Source organism: Petromyzon marinus, chromosome 66, assembly GCF_048934315.1.
Source record: "Petromyzon marinus isolate PM22_M1 ecotype Great Lakes invasive population chromosome 66, UKy_Petmar_22M1.pri1.0, whole genome shotgun sequence".
Taxonomy (NCBI): domain Eukaryota; kingdom Metazoa; phylum Chordata; class Hyperoartia; order Petromyzontiformes; family Petromyzontidae; genus Petromyzon; species Petromyzon marinus.
Genome location: NC_133732.1, coordinates 9,548,697 through 9,567,371, shown reverse-complemented (window position 1 = coordinate 9,567,371; position 18,675 = coordinate 9,548,697). Strand labels below are relative to the sequence as shown.

At 46.9% G+C, this 18,675-nt stretch overlaps 2 protein-coding genes across 6 annotated transcripts in view; one reads left to right on the top strand and one right to left on the bottom strand.

Annotated features, from left to right (window-relative positions):
• LOC116956677 (uncharacterized) overlaps nucleotides 1–18,675 on the bottom strand; it is an 88,779-nt gene that overhangs the window by 35,011 nt on the left and 35,093 nt on the right. The gene's annotated exons all lie outside the window — the stretch shown is intronic.
• LOC116956667 (uncharacterized) overlaps nucleotides 1–18,675 on the top strand; it is a 30,091-nt gene that overhangs the window by 3,300 nt on the left and 8,116 nt on the right. Inside the window, exons 2-5 of one of the 2 annotated variants that reach the window (XM_032978442.2) lie at nucleotides 3,612–3,668; nucleotides 4,362–4,494; nucleotides 5,588–5,677; nucleotides 12,464–12,730. In XM_032978442.2, coding sequence (XP_032834333.2) covers nucleotides 3,642–3,668; nucleotides 4,362–4,494; nucleotides 5,588–5,677; nucleotides 12,464–12,730 — 517 coding nt within the window. In that variant the 5' untranslated portion in view covers nucleotides 3,612–3,641. The remainder of the gene's footprint in view (nucleotides 1–3,611; nucleotides 3,669–4,361; nucleotides 4,495–5,587; nucleotides 5,678–12,463; nucleotides 12,731–18,675) is intronic. The other variant, XM_032978443.2, reaches the window with a different exon arrangement.

The following is an 18,675-nucleotide window of genomic DNA, read 5'->3' as shown; positions in this document are numbered from 1 at the left end:
TTATTGTGAACTATTGTGAAGTATTATTGTGAAGTATTATTGTGAAGTATTATTGTGAAGTATTACTGTGAACTGTTATTGTGAACTGTTTATTGTTAACTATTGTGAACTATTATGGTGAAGTATTATTGTGAACTATTACTGTGAAGTATTATTGTGAACTATTGTGAGGTATTATTGTGAAGTATTATCGTGAACTGTTATGGTGAACTATTATGGTGAACTATTATTGTGAAGTATTATTGTGAACTATTGTGAAGTATTATTGTGAACTATTGTGAAGTATTATTGTGAACTGTTATTGTGAACTATTATGGTGAAGTATTATTGTGAACTATTATGGTGACGTATTATTGTGGACTGTTATTGTGAACAATTGTGAAGTATTATTGTTAACTATTGTGAAGTATTATTGTGAACTATTGTGAAGTATTATTGTGAAGTATTATCGTGAACTGTTATGGTGAACTATTATGGTGAACTATTACTGTGAAGTATTATTGTGAACTATTGTGAAGTATTATTGTGAACTATTGTGAAGTATTATTGTGAAGTATTGTGAACTATTATGGTGAAGTATTATCGTGAATTGTTATGGTGAACTATTACCGTGAACTACTATCACGAACTGTTCCCGTGAACTATTATCACGAACTGTTCCCGTGAACTATTATCACAAACTGTTCCCATGAACTATTATCACAAACTGTTCCCGTGAACTATTATCACAAACTGTTCCCGTGAACTATTATCACAAACTGTTCCCGTGAACTATTATCACAAACTGTTCCCGTTAACTATTATCATGAACTGTTCCCGTAAACTATTACGAACTGTTCCCGTGAACTATTATCACAAACTGTTCCCGTGAACTATTATCACAAACTGTTCCCGTGAACTATTATCACGAACTGTTCTCGTGAACTATTATCACAAACTGTTCCCGTGAACTATTATCACGAACTGTTCCCGTGAACTATTATCACAAACTGTTCCCGTGAACTATTATCACGAACTGTTCCCGTGAACTATTATCGTGAACTGTTCCCGTGAACTATTATCACAAACTGTTCTCGTGAACTATTATCACGAACTGTTCCCGTGAACTATTATCACGAACTGTTCCCGTGAACTATTATCACAAACTGTTCCCGTGAACTATTATCACAAACTTTTCCCGTGCACTATTATCACGAATTGTTCCCGTGAACTATTATCACAAACTCTTCCTGTGAACTATTATCACGAACTGTTCCCGTGAACTATTATCGTGAACTGTTCCCGTGAACTATTATTGCAAACTCTTCCCGTGAACTATTATCACAAACTGTTCCCGTGAACTATTATCACAAACTGTTCCCGTGAACTATTATCACAAACTATTCCCGTGAACTATTTTCGCAGACTGTTCCCGTGAACTATTATCATGAACTGTTCCCGTGCACTATTATCACGAATTGTTCCCGTGAACTATTATCGTGAACTGTTCCCGTTAACTATTATCACGAACTGTTATCGCGTTACAATTCTCACTCAGTGACCCCCCCGCCGCTTATGGCGATACGCGTGGTCTCCTTACCTTCAATTCACGAAGTCCATCATCTGTACAGTTGTACATTGTAACAGCGACGAAGTTAAGGCCCATTACCCGAAACGTTGCCTCCATATAACTTGGATAGTATTTTTGTTACTGCCAACTTTTGAATTGGTATCTTATGGGGGATCCCATTTTCTTTCCCGAGATAGTCATCCTTTGATACAGTAAAACCTTGGATTGCGAGTAACTTGGTGTGCGAGTGTTTTGCAAGACGAGCAAAATTTTGAAATAAATATTAATTTGATAAATGAGCGAGGGTCTTGCAATACGAGCAGTGTACGTATACGCTTTGTCTGCCGAGCGTCACGTGATCACGACTGATACACGAGTGCTTTGATATACGAGTGCTTTGAATTACAAACACGTTTCCGGAACGAATTATGCTCGCAATCCAAGGATTTACTGTACTTGTGGCATTGTCTTTGTACTGTTCTGTCTTTGTACTGAGTTTGCGTGCCTCTCATCATCATCATCACGGTGGCTAGGAGATGTTAACGACCTCGCCTGTTATACAGGAGGTCGTCGTGGGTTCGATCCCGACCCTGACGATGCCTGCTATTTGGAATTTGCGTGCCTCTCATCATCATCATGGTGGCTAGGAAATATTAACTACCTCGCCTGGTATCCAGGAGGTCGTGGGTTCGATCCCGATCCTGAAGCCTGCTGCTGTATATTTGGAGTTGACAATTCTCTCTCCCCGTGGTTGCGTGGATTTTTTTACCGGCTCCTTTGGTGTTTCCCCTCCACATTAAGAAACACGCATTCACAGTATTTGTCTGCTGCTACAAATGTCACCGTGATGAGAAGCCACTTCGTTGAGCCTTCATTCGTAAGAGCCAAGTCGCTTCTGAAAAGGAACTGCATAACAGCTCTTTGAGCCTTACCTGTTAGAATAAAAAAACATAGTTTAGTTTGATGCCTTGTAAAAAGGAATCAATTTGGTGTTTGAACATCTTAACACCACCTGTTTTATTGCCAGAAAAGGGTAAAGGCTATTATTTCTATTTGTTTTTTTTTCATTTTCAATTGCTCATTGTTGGCTGCTTTGTTCACACAACTGCCATGTGCCCAGCTCCACCACAACCGGACAATTTGTGTACCATATAAATAACACGTGTGTTTTGTATAGGGTGAGTGATCTTGTTACCTGCAGCTGGCTTTTCCCCTTGCTTGCTGTCGGCCTTTAGCATCACACTCCCACGGGAGGCAAATTACTTGGTTCACCGGTGCCCACATTTTTTGTGTCTGATCATTGTAAGGGGTTAAAGGGCGCCACGGTGGCTAGGAGATGTCATCTCCCTCGCCTTATTTGGAGTTTGCATGTTCTCCCCGTGGTCGTGTGGATTTTTCTCCGGATCATCCCTCTGGTTTTGCCCTCCACATTTAGAATCGACGTGCATTTAGATGATTTGGCTGCTTTACATTTTCACGTGATAAGCCACTTTGTCCAGCTATCAATTGTGGCCAGGTCGCCTCTGAAAAAGAGCTACGTAGCTCAGTGGGCCTTACCTGGTGAAATAAAAAATAGTTTAGTTTATATTCTGTACGTGATGCGTGTGTGTGTACGAGTGGGGAGCGGTAGTGTAGCGGTTAATGCGCCATGCTACGAACCTGTTGCCCCGAGTTTGATTCCTGCTCACGGCCAACGCCAGTGACGATTATCTGAACCTGACCTGGGCCTCCTCCCCTAGGTCGACTCGGCCTCAAAATGAGTACCTGGTACGGTGTGTAAACATCGCCACGAAGGAGACAAAGGCGGCCGTGCGTGGTGTTGGCCACCCACCCCCTCGTGTGCCGTGCCGCCTTTCGTAGGTGCTACTCGCTAACAGCACTCGGGCTATACGGGCGATCTTTGTCTTTTTGTGTAGTAGACACGTAGCCTTTATGCAGCCAGAATGTGTACACTTTATAGGACCGCGGTTTTTAGAATGTTGCTTGTTCAAATATATTTTCATTGTTTACAAAGGCGTTTAGCCCTAATCGTATTTGCTATTCATTTGTCATTCCGTTCCAGAATCCGATTTGAAAGTGCGCATACGGGTCGATGGTAGAGAAACCTTTCCTCAACCAGGTTTGCTCGTTTGGCCTACGCATTTTTCTGTTCTATTTCCAAATAATCGTCGTGAAGAATATTTCTCTCTTCGGCAAGCGGTTGACTGGTCGGCGATTATTCAAATCGGGTGTTATTGGCCGATATTGAATATAAGAAAGATTGAGGCATCGTCTATATACTGTCCACAGATGTCCAGTTAGGGGCACGGGGTCAGAACGTTACAACAAACAATACAAAAATACAATAGGAGTGCAAAGTTTAGGAAAGGTAAACAAATCGCTTAAAAAAAGATACAAATTATTCTAAACAATTTTTTATATCTTAGCAGGTAAAGCCCACTGAGCTGTATTCGTCCTTTTTAGAAGTGACATGGGCACAAATGGCTTATCTTGTGGGCATTTGTAGCAGCAAAATAATCTTAACGCATTTTTCTAAATGTGGAGGGAAAAACCGGAGGACCCGGAGAAAAAATGCACCACAACCATGGGGAAAGAGACTTGTAAACCCCAAAAATACAGCAAGCATCAGTCGGGATCAAACCCCCGACCTCCTGCATACCAGGCGTGGGAAATAACATCACACCACCGTGGAAATATAATAAAACACACCTTTATTATGAACAGGGTCTTGAGTTTCAGGCTCTCATGAATAAACAAAATTATCTCCGGTGCCCAGAACGTGAAACCCATTCTTTTCGTGCTCTTTGTGCAGACAATGGACGTGGGGATGTCTAAGTTGGCCTACGGCCCCAAGAGGTCGCACAAGAAGAAGAAAAGATCCGAGGAGAGAGTTCGCTACGAGCCACGCTCAAGCCTGGGCCTCACGTATGACGACATCAGTGCCGGTGCGTTCGCTTCGGCACGTTACCCTTGAGCGTAACCCGCTGCTCTGGCAATGCCAAACCCAACACGGCACCACGAAACGTGGCAGCATCTTATTCGGCGTCTTCACGACTACCGCTCTGCGAGTCAAAAGACTCCGCTTTCCGATTCGTCCCCCCCCTTGCGCAGTTCAATTTAACTGTTAGCTCGTGTCCGTTGCACCTTTCAACAGCGGTGTTGCTTGTTGGCCCACCTGGCCTTTTTGGGGCTTTTGGCCCTGTGCCCCGCACCTCGAATTAGCGCGACAGCTTCGTCGGGTGATTACAACCAGCTTCGTCAACCAGCGAAACGTTGCGGCTACTCGAACTGTAATTGTTCCAGTGGGTTTACTCTCCAACACACAGCCGGGTGTGCTGAACTAGTAGCGAATTGGCCTCGTTTTGTTTACGTGACTAAACTTTGCTGATTGGCTGTGTCGGGTGGTGGCGGGTTAAACGACACATTTATATTCACGCGATCGAACCCAACATAACCTTGATTATGGATCGTACCTATTGCACCTTCAACAATGGTGTTTGTTGTTGGCCATCTGGCCTGTGCCCGCACCTCCGATTAGCACGGTTGGCTACGTACGGTGTGAAAGGAGTTCAACATACAATACACATACATTACACGTTGCCACCACGTCATCGTCATCATCGCCATAATTCATAGTATCAGTGCAATGATTATTCGATTGTGCAATTAACAAACTCTTCCTTCTGATATTAGGAAACCACTGGACCTATGCCCTTTTAAATAATTTCAATTGACAAACTCAATCTAGACGATTTAGCTGTTTGTAATCGCCAGCGAAACATCACGGTACTCGAATGGTAAATGTTGTAGTGGGTTTACGCTCGAACACACAACCGGTGTGCTGTACTAGTAACTAATTGGCACGTTTTGTTTACGTGACTCAGCCTTACTAAGTGTCAGATGGTGGTGGAGGCGGGTTTAACGATACATATTTACGCTATCGAGGAAAAAAATCTTTATGGTTAATATTGGCCATTAAATCCCTACTCCTACTCACATATAAAAAAACTGGATTAACCTTTGTTTTTTTTTTTTCAGAAATGTCCATGACCCAAATGTACATGCAGCAGAACGCCAGCCGTGGACGGCAGCGAGCGGTCGCCGTGATGGAAGAGAGCGACACCTCGGGTGAGGGTCTGTCTGTGTGTGTATGTTTACCTGCGTCTGTCTCTGTGTGTGTGTGTTTACCTGCGTCTGTGTGTGTGTGTGTTTACCTGCGTCTGTCTGTGTGTGTGTTTACCTGCGTCTGTCTCTGTGTGTGTGTGTTTACCTGCGTCTGTGTGTGTGTGTGTTTACCTGCGTCTGTCTGTCTGTGTGTGTGTTTACCTGCGTCTGTCTCTGTGTGTGTGTTTACCTGCGTCTGTCTGTGTGTGTGTGTGTGTTTACCTGCGTCTGTCTGTGTGTGTGTGTTTACCTGCGTCTGTCTCTGTGTGTGTGTGTGTTTACCTGCGTCTGTCTGTGTGTGTGTTTACCTGCGTCTGTCTGTGTGTGTGTGTTTACCTGCGTCTGTGTGTGTGTGTGTTTACCTGCGTCTGTCTGTCTGTGTGTGTGTTTACCTGCGTCTGTCTGTGTGTGTGTGTTTACCTGCGTCTGTCTGTGTGTGTGTTTACCTGCGTCTGTCTGTGTGTGTGTGTGTTTACCTGCGTCTGTGTGTGTGTGTGTTTACCTGCGTCCGGCAAAAACAACCCCCTACCTCCTCGCGGTGCCGGACGGGCAACTCTGTCGTGGACAGTGCTGTGGGGGGAGATCCAATTTTGATTGGCTCCTCCCCTCATGGCATATGTGTCCACCACAGGGGCTAAACAGGGGCTCTGGAAGGGTGCGAGGGGCTGGTAACCCCTCCACCTTCAATAAATTACCACGAAACCACGAATTAAACTGAAATATGTAACTAATAAGCTTGTGCCGGAGGCCCCGGGGGGCCAGGCGTCTATGACGTCTCCTGGCCAAACCCCAATTGGCGGAGCCAGGAGATTGAATACCTACCCTCGGGGCTACTCCAGAAACAACGAAAAGCCACTACGGGTGGCCACGTGGAATTTTCGAACGCTCACTGCAGAGGAGAGGCTGCCACTCCTCTGTCGGGAGCTGGACCGGTACCGCCTGGATCTATGCGGCATTCAGGAGGTCCGGTGGACCGGCTCTGGCTCCTGCCACCATGAGGGGTGGACAGTCCTCTACTCGGGGCAGCAGACTGCCAAACAACAGGGTGTGGGTCTTCTTTTGAACAAAAGAATGAAGGGGGCGTGGGAGCGTGGCGGTGAGGTGTGGGAAGCTGTAAGCCCCAGGCTACTTTGGGCTCGCCTTCCCATCAACCGGAGGCGAGGAATGGTGGTCGTGGTTACTTATGCCCCCACCGAAGACGAACATCCGTGGAGGGATGCAGGCAAAGCCGATGAGTCAGATGCCTTCTATGACCTCCTGTCACAGGTGCTGGCTAAAGTGGCCCCTCGGGATAGAGTCATCTTGTTGGGTGACTTCAATGCCCGAGTTGGTCATGATGCTGGCACCTGGTCTGGAGTGATTGGAGGGCATGGGCCAGATCAGCTCAATAACAACGGTAGGAGGCTGTTAGATTTTTGTGCAGCCCATGGCCTTGTAATTACCAACACGCTGTTCCGGCATCGGCGTATCCACACAACATCATGGATGCATGCCGTGTCCAAGCAAGAACGTCTGCTGGTCTACATAGTGACAGACCAGCGGATGCGAGCCCATGTCCTTGACACCAGGACCTACCGTGGAGCTGATCTGCCCTCTGACCATCGACTTGTCATTTGTAAGATGCGCCTGCCATTCCTCCACTCCGGTGGTGGGTGTACACCCAGGACCCCATTCCAACCTCAAGTGGCCTGGTCTCAGTTATCTGATGAAAGTTGCAAGCGAGAATTTAATCATCGCTTGCGGCTGGGGTTGGCATCGTCCCCCACTCCTAATGTCCAGGGTAAATGGGCGAGGTTTTAGGACTGTGACTCATGTAGCTGCATTGACTGCTTTGGGTACGCGGTCCAGACCTCCCCAGAGACCCTGGCTGACAGAGGAGGTGTTCAGGATAGTTGAGAAAAAGCGACAGGCCCATTGTCATTGGCTACAGAATCCCATGCCAGAGAATTAAGAGGCTTACCGCAGCCTTCGCTCGGAGGTTCGGAGAGCCGTGAGGCGCTGCAAGGATGGGTGGTGGTCGCGGGTTGCTGAGGAGATGGAGTCTACCTCAGTGGCCCGCGATCACAAATCTCTATTTAACTCCATCAAAAAAGTAACCTGCAGCGCCACACCTATTACCATCATTAGGGGAAAAAACGGTGATCCAATCTCCAAGCCCCAGGAACAGGTTTGCAGATTTGCTGAGCATTTCTGTGAGGTCATGGGGGAGGGGAAATCCCTCAGCCAGGAAAACATCGTTGTACAAAGTGGGGATGACCCTGCTGAGGCTGCGGTGCCTCAAATATTGGAAGAAGTCACCCCCTGTGAGTGGCTGGCTGAGGTGCCATTTGTTGAGGGAGTACTGAAGGCGATCCGAAGTCTGAGACCAGGAAAGGCACCGGGCAGAGATGATCTCCCAAGCGAAATGCTGAGGGAGGGTGGCGTTTGTGCACAGACTGCCCTATATGACATCATAACAACAGTCTGGACCACTGGACGGGTTCCGCAGGATTGGAAGGATGCCCTGGTGGTCCGCCTCTTTAAGAAGGGGGACCGCACAGACTGTAACAACTACAGGAGCATCTCACTCCTCAGTGTGCCGGGAAAGGTCCTGGCAAGGATTATTCAACATCGCCTTGCCAGGCACGCTGAGGAGAGGCTTGCGGAGCCCTAATGCGGTTTCAGGAAAGGACGGTCCTGCACAGATGCCATATTTTCTGTCCGTCTACCACAACAGAGGTGTAGAGAATTCCAGCAAGACCTACATCTCTGCTTTATTGACCTGGTCAAGGCCTATGATACCATCAGTAGGCCTGGGCTCTGGGTTGTTCTTCGTGCTTTTGGAGTCCCTGACCCACTGCTCACGATCATTAAGGACCTTCATGATGGTGAGCGGGCCCGGGTAAAACTACGTGGCCGGGAGTCAGAACCATTCCCTGTACACCTTGGGGTGCAACAGGGATATCCTCTGGTTCCCACATTACTTAACATCTATTTTGACCACGTAGTTCGTGAAGCCTTCAATAGCTGTACCGGGGGAATCTCCATTTGGTACAGATATAATGGGAGGCTGATCGATGCCCGGGTGCGGTCAAGGGATGGCTCCCTATTGCTCAACCACATTATGTATGTCGATGATTTGGTAATAGCTGCTCATTCAGAGGAGGAGTTGGAGACACTGCTGCTGAGACTGGAGCATGCTACTAGGAGATGGAGCCTTAACACCAGCCCCATCAAAACTAAGCACCTGCCTGGGTATTTTGTACCGTCGGACACTCCACCTCCACAACTCCCAATCAGTGATGGGGCAGTTGTCGAGAGAGTGGAGAATTTCCCATACCTGGGCAGTGTGCTTATGACCGGCTCCAGTTTAACAGCAGAGGTCTCACTCCGAATCAGTCGAGCGGCAATATCTTTTCATCAGTTGCGTAACGCTGTGTGGAAGCTACCTGGTCTGTCGCTCCGCACTAAGCTTCAGGTCTTATCGGCCACGGTCATTCCCTCCCTTCTCTACGCTTGCGAAACGTGGACCCCCCTAATGGAACATCTTCGCCGGTTAGAAACATTTAGGCTAGCCTGCCTACGATCCATCCTGCGTTTAACCAGGTTGGATTGTGTGAGGAGCTCTAAAATCCTTGAAAGATCTGGGCAAGGTCCCATCGGTGAGCTCCTCCGGCAGGCAAGGCTGCGTTGGCTGGGTCATGTAGCCCGCATGCCCAGCCACCGCATGCCGAAAATGCTTTTGTTCGGCCGGATCGAGGGGGCTAAACGGGTGCGGCACGGGCTAGAGAATAGATGGAGTGATATGGTACAGGAGGACGTGGAGCTGAGTGGACTTGCCGATGACTAGTACCAGCGGTGTCGAGATCGGCCTCTGTGGAGGAGGCTCGTGAAGGACGCTACTGGGCAGTTGGAGGCAGTCGCCCTCCAACAACAACGGAGGGTGGAGGAGCGACGCTCACAACAATGAGCGGAGTGCCGGGTGGCTAATGCACAGCAGGTTGGCACAGTAGAGGGCACAGGTGGTGCATCAGCCAGCCATCTCAGTCATCTTAGTCAGTCGACCCGTGGCACTTGGGTCTGCCCCGTGACTTGCAGCGGGCGTTCGACACTTCACGTGGCCTCAAGGTGCATATGGCCTTGCACAAGTGTCCTGGTCACGTCACCGCCACTTAGTGGCGAATGGCGGTTGTTGTTGTTTGGTAATTTGTGAGGGAGTGCTAGTGTAACGGTTAGCGTGGTGCGCTACGATCCCGGCAACCCGAGTTCGATTCCCACTCATGGCCAACACCGGTGACGATTATCTAAATCGGTCATGGACCTCCCCAAAGTTGACTCAGCCTCAAATGAGTACCTGGTGCGGTGTTTAAAAACATTGGCACTGGGGGTGTGGTGCTGGCCACCCCCCACCCCCTTGTGTGCCGTGTCGGCCTTCATAGGTGCTCGCTAACAGCACTTGTCCCAACAGTCTGTTAAAGCTACACAAGGGCGGGATCTTTGTATTACGTATTATGGGGGTCTTTGTCTTTCTGCTCGTTTGTCCTTCCCCGTGAGCCCCAATCATTGCATTGTGTTTTTTATGTTTTTAATTGTTGTAAGAACATGAGCCCGGTACAACATACCGATGGTATTCTGGCAGGGGGGGCGGGGTGGGGGGGGGACAGAAAACTGCGGGGGTCGGAGGAGGGGCTATCGGAGTTTTAAAGCCATGTTTAGGTTGGGGGTGGAGGGTCGATGCGCCCAACCTGGTGGGGATCTTCCGTCGGTGTGGGGGGGGGGGAGTGAGATCTTATAAGGGTGGCTAGGAAGATGTCAGTTTAACACGTAGGCTTCCGCGCCCAATATCATCCATAATGCAGGTTGTTTGGGTTTGATCACGTAAATATGTGTTGTTAAACCCGCCACCACCCGACACAGTAACGCATTGGCATGTTCTGTTTACGTGATAAACCTTTACTAATTGCCTGGGTCGGGTGGTGGCTCATTTAACGACACATTTACATATTTACGCGATCTAACCCAAAAAAAAACCTGTATTTTGGAGATAGATGTTAACTACCTTGTCTGGTATACAGGAGGACGTCGATTAAATCCCAACCCTGATGATGCCTGCTGCTGTATATTTGGAGATTGCGTCTCTCTCGCTCTCTCTGTGATTGTGTGGATTTTTTCTCTGGGTCCTCTGGTTTTTCCCTCGACATTTAGAATCAACGGCACACATCTAGAGTATTTGGCGACTGCTATAAATGTCCATATGATGATGGTAAGCCACTTTATTGAGCTATCATTTGTGATGGTCAGGTCACATCTGTGAAGGAGCTAAACAGCTCAGTGGGCCTTACCTGGTAAAATACAAAATTGCTTATATCGGGGGGGGGGGGGGGGGGGGTGGGAGGCGGGAAGGAAGAGGGGGGCGGGGAAGAGTTAACCAACATTCTAAGGGGAGTGCGTGTATAGGGGGTAAATGATACAACATACATGCAAGCATTATGGGTGGTGGGTGACAACCTCTCCCCTCGTGAGATCCCAATTATTCATACATCCTGTCCCCCTCTCTTGGGACCCTTAGGTCACAGTGTAATCCTTGCGGTATAGCCTGTAATATTCAGCCAGGTTTTTATCGACAAGGTAACCCACAGACTTTCTGCCATCGTTAAGGGAGGACACAGGCAGCAGAAGGACATCAGCACATCAAGAGATGACAGGATACGTGGACACTTTCGGTATCCCATGGAAGACGGATCTGTAGCTGCGTGCATTTCCTCTGTTGCGATCATCCCGGACGAGCCCCCAGAATGTTACACGCTGGTTGGTTGACTGGTCCTATGTGCAGGAGGGAGTGATCGTCCCCTTTCGTAAAACCCTCGAGGCCAAATGGCATTTAATATTCGTGAAGACTTGAGCCAACTTGAAGGTGGAATGCAAAGGCACGCAAACTCATCGCTCCGATTAGCACGGATGGCTATGTACGGCGCGAAAGAAGTTCAGCATGCACACACTACACTATACACTACGATACACACTACACTACGATACACTATACTATTGGAGGATCGCTCCTCTGAACAAAATAGTTCCGCTGTTCAGTTTGCAATTGCGAGTTCGCGTTTTAAGTCGATGTATATTTTTAAAATATTTTATGGAAGCTGATTCGTAAGTGTGGGTGTCCGTAAGTCGAGGACTGCCTGTACACTTTGATAAATTACACTACTATACACTACACTATGATACACTAGATTACTATACACTATACAACTATACTAAATTTGAAATAAATTTCTTTAGAACTGCTTGTTGTTTAGTTTCTTGTCCTTCCCCTGCACCTCTGATTAGCATGGTTGGCTCTGTACGGTGCAAAATAATTTCAACATACATACAGACACACAAGTTAAGCCAACAATCAAATGGTTTCTGTACTTTTCTGCCACTATACGTTATAAGTTGCACAGTCGATTCTGGATGAGTTTTTAATTTTCCATTTGTGCATCATCAGCTATCCATATCTTTCTACTGCTGCTGCTGCCGTGGTTTGTGCAGTGGCCGATGCGATTTAGGGGGTGGGGACCATGAGCAGCTTCGTGGAAGATCAAACCCCAGGGGATCATCTGCGTCGTCTTTCACAATGAGGCCGTGTTTGTTTGCGAGTTTTCTTAAACTCCATTCAGCTCTCCGAGCTTCGTCGGAGGGGCAGGGCGGTTGTCAAAGGTCAAGCGCGCGGGTTCCAAAAGGGGGGCTCGAGTTAATCGTGTCTCCCCCAATCCCGAACCCCAGTTTCAGACATGGATGGCAGCTACGATGACAACGACTACGGGGCGCACCCCGAGAGCGTGATGAACTCCCACGGCGGGCGACCCGTGCCTCACGGGTGGGACAAGGAGGAGGAGGAGGAAGAGGAAGAGGATGATGACGACGACGACGACGATGACGACGAAGACGAAGATGAAGACGACGAAGACGGCCTGGAAGATGACGATGATGATGAGGAAGAAGAGGAAGAGGAGGAGGAGGAGGAGGAAGAAGAGGAGAGCAGCAGTGAGGGTGAGTGTATCGGTCCCCCCACTGCCCCTCTCCCTCCCGGCACGTGCGAGGCAATTCGGCTCGGCGACATTCTGGCGAAGCCGTCGACCGAAATTGTGGTGCTTGCGGTCCTCGCTTGGGGGACACGAATACTCGTTGGTTTTTGTCGCCACCCTTGTAACCGTCCCTGCCACTTAACCGCGTACGTGTAAAGGGGTTAGTCGTAGCGTGACCGCGTCTGTTGTAGTCTTGAGTGGACACCCCCCCCCCCGTCCAGAGACGGTTCCGTCAATCAGTGGTCGGTAACCGTGATGACAAGAGGAGCCATTTTATACAGTAGAACTCTCGATTATCCGCGCTAATGATGGGGAGGACGGCCACGAATAATGCAAAATCGCAGATCCAAAAAATATAACCATTTTCCGTGGACCTCTATGCCAAAAACCACTAACGCAGGTATAAATTACGTTTAAGTTAAGAAATGTTTTATTGTTAATGGACAAAATAAATGTTTGTAGTAAAGAGTTGACCGATCGACGATGCGCGTGCTCGGTGATAGCTTCCCTGGCTCCCGCCCAGCAGAAGACTCAGCCCACTAAGTGGATGACAGCAGCAGAGCCACAGCCAATCAACATCAATCAAACGCCGTCACCCACCGTCATACAGCTATGGCAACTACTGTGCTATAGAGGCGATCACGCGGATTTCAGATTAACCGGAGCGACGTATTTGTTCGGTTTAAGCACCGCATAACTCGCAATAAATTTTTCCAAGAAGAATATTAAATTTATTTTATAGAGCGTCATTCATGCAATTGCATCCCACACAACGCTGCACATCAATGAGCCGGTCCCTTATGCAGATGATACAAAAACAGAACCCCCACTGCTTGGCAAAGAGAACAAAAATGTATGTAACAAAAACGATGATCGCAGAGAAATAAAATTGAATAAATCTGTTTGGTCTCCATACCCCAGACCATAATCCCAACATTTTGGGGTGGTGGAGCGGCCAAAACGTTATAAGCCAATTGAACCGTAACATGAATGCCCATTTTTCAGCATATGCCTTCAATTCAGATTTGAATAACTTAATTGATTAGATTTGTCGGATGTGTAGCGGGAGAGGGCTCCAGACTGGTGGGGGGCTGCAACATGTGAACGCTCGCCCGCCAATCTATTCGCGTATAATCTTTGGGCTGGACCGCAAACCTCGAGTGAAGCAGAGCAGAGTACACGAGGTGGGGAATAAACTGAAATGAGAGGGGAAAGATAGGCAGGTGGCTTGAAAGTGACTCTAGACTGAATGGGTAGCCGGTGGAGGGATCGTAAGATGGGCGTAATGTGATGATGCTTACGGGTATGAGTCAGTACCCCTGCAGCTGCATTTTGCACATATTCTACACGGTGAGATGAGAGACAAGGGAAGACCATATAACAGAGAATTGCAATCCTGGAGGTAAAAAATGTATGAACTATTGTTTTTGCAGCCGTATTGGAGAGGCAGTTACGGGTACGAGAAATGTTACGCAGATGGAAATAAGCAGTCTTGCACATCAGGGAAATGTGAGAAGAAAAGGAGAGGTTATAGTCATGAAGGAAGCCAAGATTCCGTGCCTGTTGACTGATATGAAGGTCAGAGTCAAGCAGACATATAGTGGATTGACGATGCCTGGAGGCAAGTGATTTTTTTTCCCAACTAAGAGAACTTCAGTTTTAGCGTAAATCATTTGAAGAAAATTTGCCGCGATCCGGTCAGAAACTGCAGTTTCGACAGGAAGGCAGAGTGGAAGTTGGGTTTATATCAAATTGATTGAAACTGATCTAAATCTGTGTATCGTCTGCACAGAAACTTGAGATGAGTTTGCCTAAAGGAAGAAGGTGGAGTGAATAGACGAGACCTAGAATAGACCCTTGTGGAACACCACAAAGCAGAGGGTTTTTGAGAGGAAGAGATGCCGTTTATCACGACATGATACATCCGATCAAGAGAGTTAAGAAGAAAACCAGGTTAGGAAGGCGGCATCAGAGCAGCCGACGTGGCTGTGGAGGCGGTCGAGAAGAATAGAATGATTGATAGTGTCAAATGCAGAAGATACATCCAGGAGAACCAGGTGAGAAAATTCCAGGGTCGGTGGATAAGAGAAGATCGTTAGAAACAAGAAGTAAAGCAGTTTCAGTTGAGTGATCTTTCCAAAAACCTGATTAAATCTGATCATAGAAGTTATGCTGAAGAAGATGATTATTTCCATGATTGGTTTAACATGTAGGCTTTCACGACCGTACTCTGATTGTAAATGTTGTGGATTTGCTTGACTGTACTAGTAACGAATTGAGGGTTTAACAACACATTTACGCACTCTAACCCAAAAAAAGAAGATTGAGCCGAAGAAATACTTTTGATAGGAGCAAGATTGTTAACTACTTCTGATATTGTTTGATTATGGTGGTTTACAGAAGGTACATCAGGAGTAAGGAAAATTGGATCTTTATCAAGAATGTGCAAAGAGTAGAGCAGGTGAGATATTTTTGTAGGACCGATAAGAAAAGGTGGTGATATCAGGAGGAGGATTTGGAAGGCAGACAGAGAAATCAATGTGGTAGTGGTCACTGTAAATCACCGGGGAGATTGAGGAAACTGTCATTTCAATGTTGTTCGATATTACCAGATCTACGAAATTGCCTTTTGAATGAGTAGGAGAATAAATAGATTGAGTTAGTCCAAGGGTACCAAGAATGGACAGAAATGCTGATAAAGAAGGATCTTTAGGGTTGTCTATATGGAAATTGAAATCGCCAGCAATTATTACCAGAGAGGTGGACATAGTGAGCCCTGATGCGTAATCTGTGAAATCCGATATGAAGTCACAATGAGCCTTAGGTGGGTGTTAGACTATACACACGGCTTCAGATGAGGGAATGATGATAATTGAAGGGCAGGTTGCTCAAAGGTTGGAGCAGCTGGAACGTTTCATATTCACGAATTTGAAATATGATTTGGCAATCGCAACAGCAGTAGCACCACCCCGCCCTGCAGGGCCACGCACATTCAAAGAAGTGGTAACCTTGGAGGAACCGATTCAAGAAAATGGGGAAATATCTGATGGCGAATGCCACGTTTCAGTGAGCCAGAGAATGTCCGTGGTCCCCTTCTACAGGAAAATCATTAATGATCAACGTTTTTTAAAATTCTTAATGGACCGAATGTTTAATAAGGATAACGTAATAGCAGGTCAGTTTAACACGTAGGCTTTCGACACCAATATTATTCTTCATAAAGGTTTTTGGGTTGGATCGCTGTAAGTATGATTGTGTTGTAACCCTCCACCGCCCGACAGCCAGTTTATTTAAGACCGGAAGTAGGTGGGTTGCTTCACTATTCTGGCAAATCGCCCGATGATGCTGGATGTAATTGCCAGCGAAATGTCGTACTACTCAAATTGTAAATGTTTTGTATTTACTCTCTTAACACTCCGGCTGAAGTAGTAACTAATTATATTCTTGGTTCTTTCGGTAAGTCACGTAGAAGGGAAACAATAAAATAACACAAATATAAAACAATGAAATTAGCACGACGTTTCGACTGCAACACAAGCAATCATATCAGGTGTGAAAACCACAGCAAGAAAATTTGAAAAAAGTGTTGGTTTGTTATCGTTAGCACCACGGAGAGCGATTTGGCAGTTATTCAGATGGACGAGTCCATCTATGTTCGGAAAAGAGGAGGGGGGAGACGAAAATCAATGTATGCTGTCTGAAAGCCACCGTAAGCGTGAACAATCAATTAAAACCCGAAATAGTTTATAAAATTCTTTCAGTGATTGATAAGCCAGAATCCATCTTCTCGGTTGAAATTGTCTCTGTGTTTGTATATGTGGATAGCCTCATGAACGAATCTCTCATGGTAGCTAACCAAGAATATGAATCCCTGCAGTCACGAAAGCTTTCAATAAAAATAGTAACTAATTGTCGCGTTGTTTAGGTGACAAACCTTACTGGCTGTCAGGTGGTGGAGGGTTACGACAGAATTATACTTACAGCGATCTAACCCAAAAACCTTGATTATGAGGATTAGCAGATGTGGACAGGATTAAATTGAAATTTTGTCTGGAGGAGACCTTTGATTCCTGCGCATTTGTGGATGAGAGTACCTCTCTAATGAGGTGGGTATATAAGAGTTTAAACCTCGACAGCGGTCAGAATTGATTGTCGGGTTTATTGCTATGTTGAGCCGGTTCACTCGATGGTTTAATTCTTTGACCCCGACCCGACCCCAAGGCTGTTGGTATGGCCGCCGTCTTAATATTCCCAATATTTGACAAGTGGGAGTGGAAGTCAGAAACTCACGGGAGTATAACTCATTGCCGCAGTTCATTCAACTCGGCCGTGGAGGGGATGACGACCTGGGACCGGGGTGCACCGTGCCGAAGCCGCAGCAGCAGCGGCCGCGGCCGGAAGCCAGGCAGCAATATCGGGTGTAGGTGGCAGGAAATATTGATTCTAGATTTAAAGCTTTCGTGACTGCAAGGATCCCATGCTCTTTGGTTCTATTCGGTAAAGTCACGTAGGTAAAAAATAAAACAACAAAAAATCACGACGTTTCGGCCACAACACAAGCGGCCTTCATCAGGTGAAGGGATCAGGCTGTCCCGAGGACAGCGCTGGAGTGGAACACAGGCACGCTCAGACCGCGACCTTTAAGCTGTGTGCGAGGAAACAAGGTGCCTTGACATAAAAATTAGCATTTGCTTGCCCGACTTAGCATAGAAGTGGTGTACATGCAAGTGCACATGCCGGTTGGCACGGGGGGGGGGGAGTTTCCCTATTGATGGTGTGAAAAGGGAATTTAAGAGCTGCGAAAGTTTGGGGTACCACTACTTGACAAATATACTGTACCATTGAAAATTAGTTTAATGTTTGGTTCGATTTAGAACATCTTTCCAATGGTTGCTTAATGAATTCTTCTGCCGTAGCTGATCATTGTTACAACGCTGTGGGTGATCACGATATAATTTTCTCCGATACCAAGGTTCTTTGCAAACCCACGGGTTTTTATCAGAGATTTGTTCACGAGGCAATTCAGATCTACAAGCACAGACACAATTTCAACCTAGAAGATGGTTTCAAATTAAGCAACTATTGGAAAGATGTTCTAAATCGAACCAAACATTAAACTAATTTTCAATGGTACAGTATATTTGTCAAGTAGTGGTACCCCAAACTTTCGCAGCTCTTAAATTCCCTTTTCACACCATCAATAGGGAAACTCCCCCTCCTCCCCCCCCCGCGCCAACCGGCATATGCACTTCCATGTACACCACTTCTATGCTAAGTCGGGCAATCAAATGCTAATTTTTTATGCTAATTCCTTTGTCAAGGCACCTTGTTTCCTCGCACACAGCTTAAAGGTCGCGGTCTGAGCGTGGCTGTGTTCCACTCCAGCGCTGTCCTCGGGACAGCCTGGTCCCTTCACCTGATGAAGGCCGCTTGTGTTGTGGCCAAAATGTCGTGATTTTTTGTTGTTTTATTTTTTACCTACGTCACTTTACCGAATAGAACCAAAGAGTAGGAAATATTGAGTCGCGTCAACGGCAGCATGAACGCATCATTTGGAATTAAGGGAAAGTCCACGAGTTAATTTACGTCAAAATCTCACGGGTGCGGTTCATCCGCAAATCGGATAAAGTGCACGCGGATAATTGAGAGTCTACTGTTCCATCAGCCGTGATGCACTTGTGAATACGAGACGGTGGCGCTCCTAAATAAACAATGGTCACGAAGCAGTCGCTTGAAGAGCCCACCGCATGCTGCTCCAGAGCCCGCAGGTTGCCGACCCCTGGCCTGGAGACACCACGACATGCTGACTCGTTACCGTACCGTCTAAGCATAGATACTAAATTGTTGCCGTTCGAGTGGTTTGTCCACGACGAATGGCAAGCTTGAGAAAATCTTGCCACCCGCGTTGCC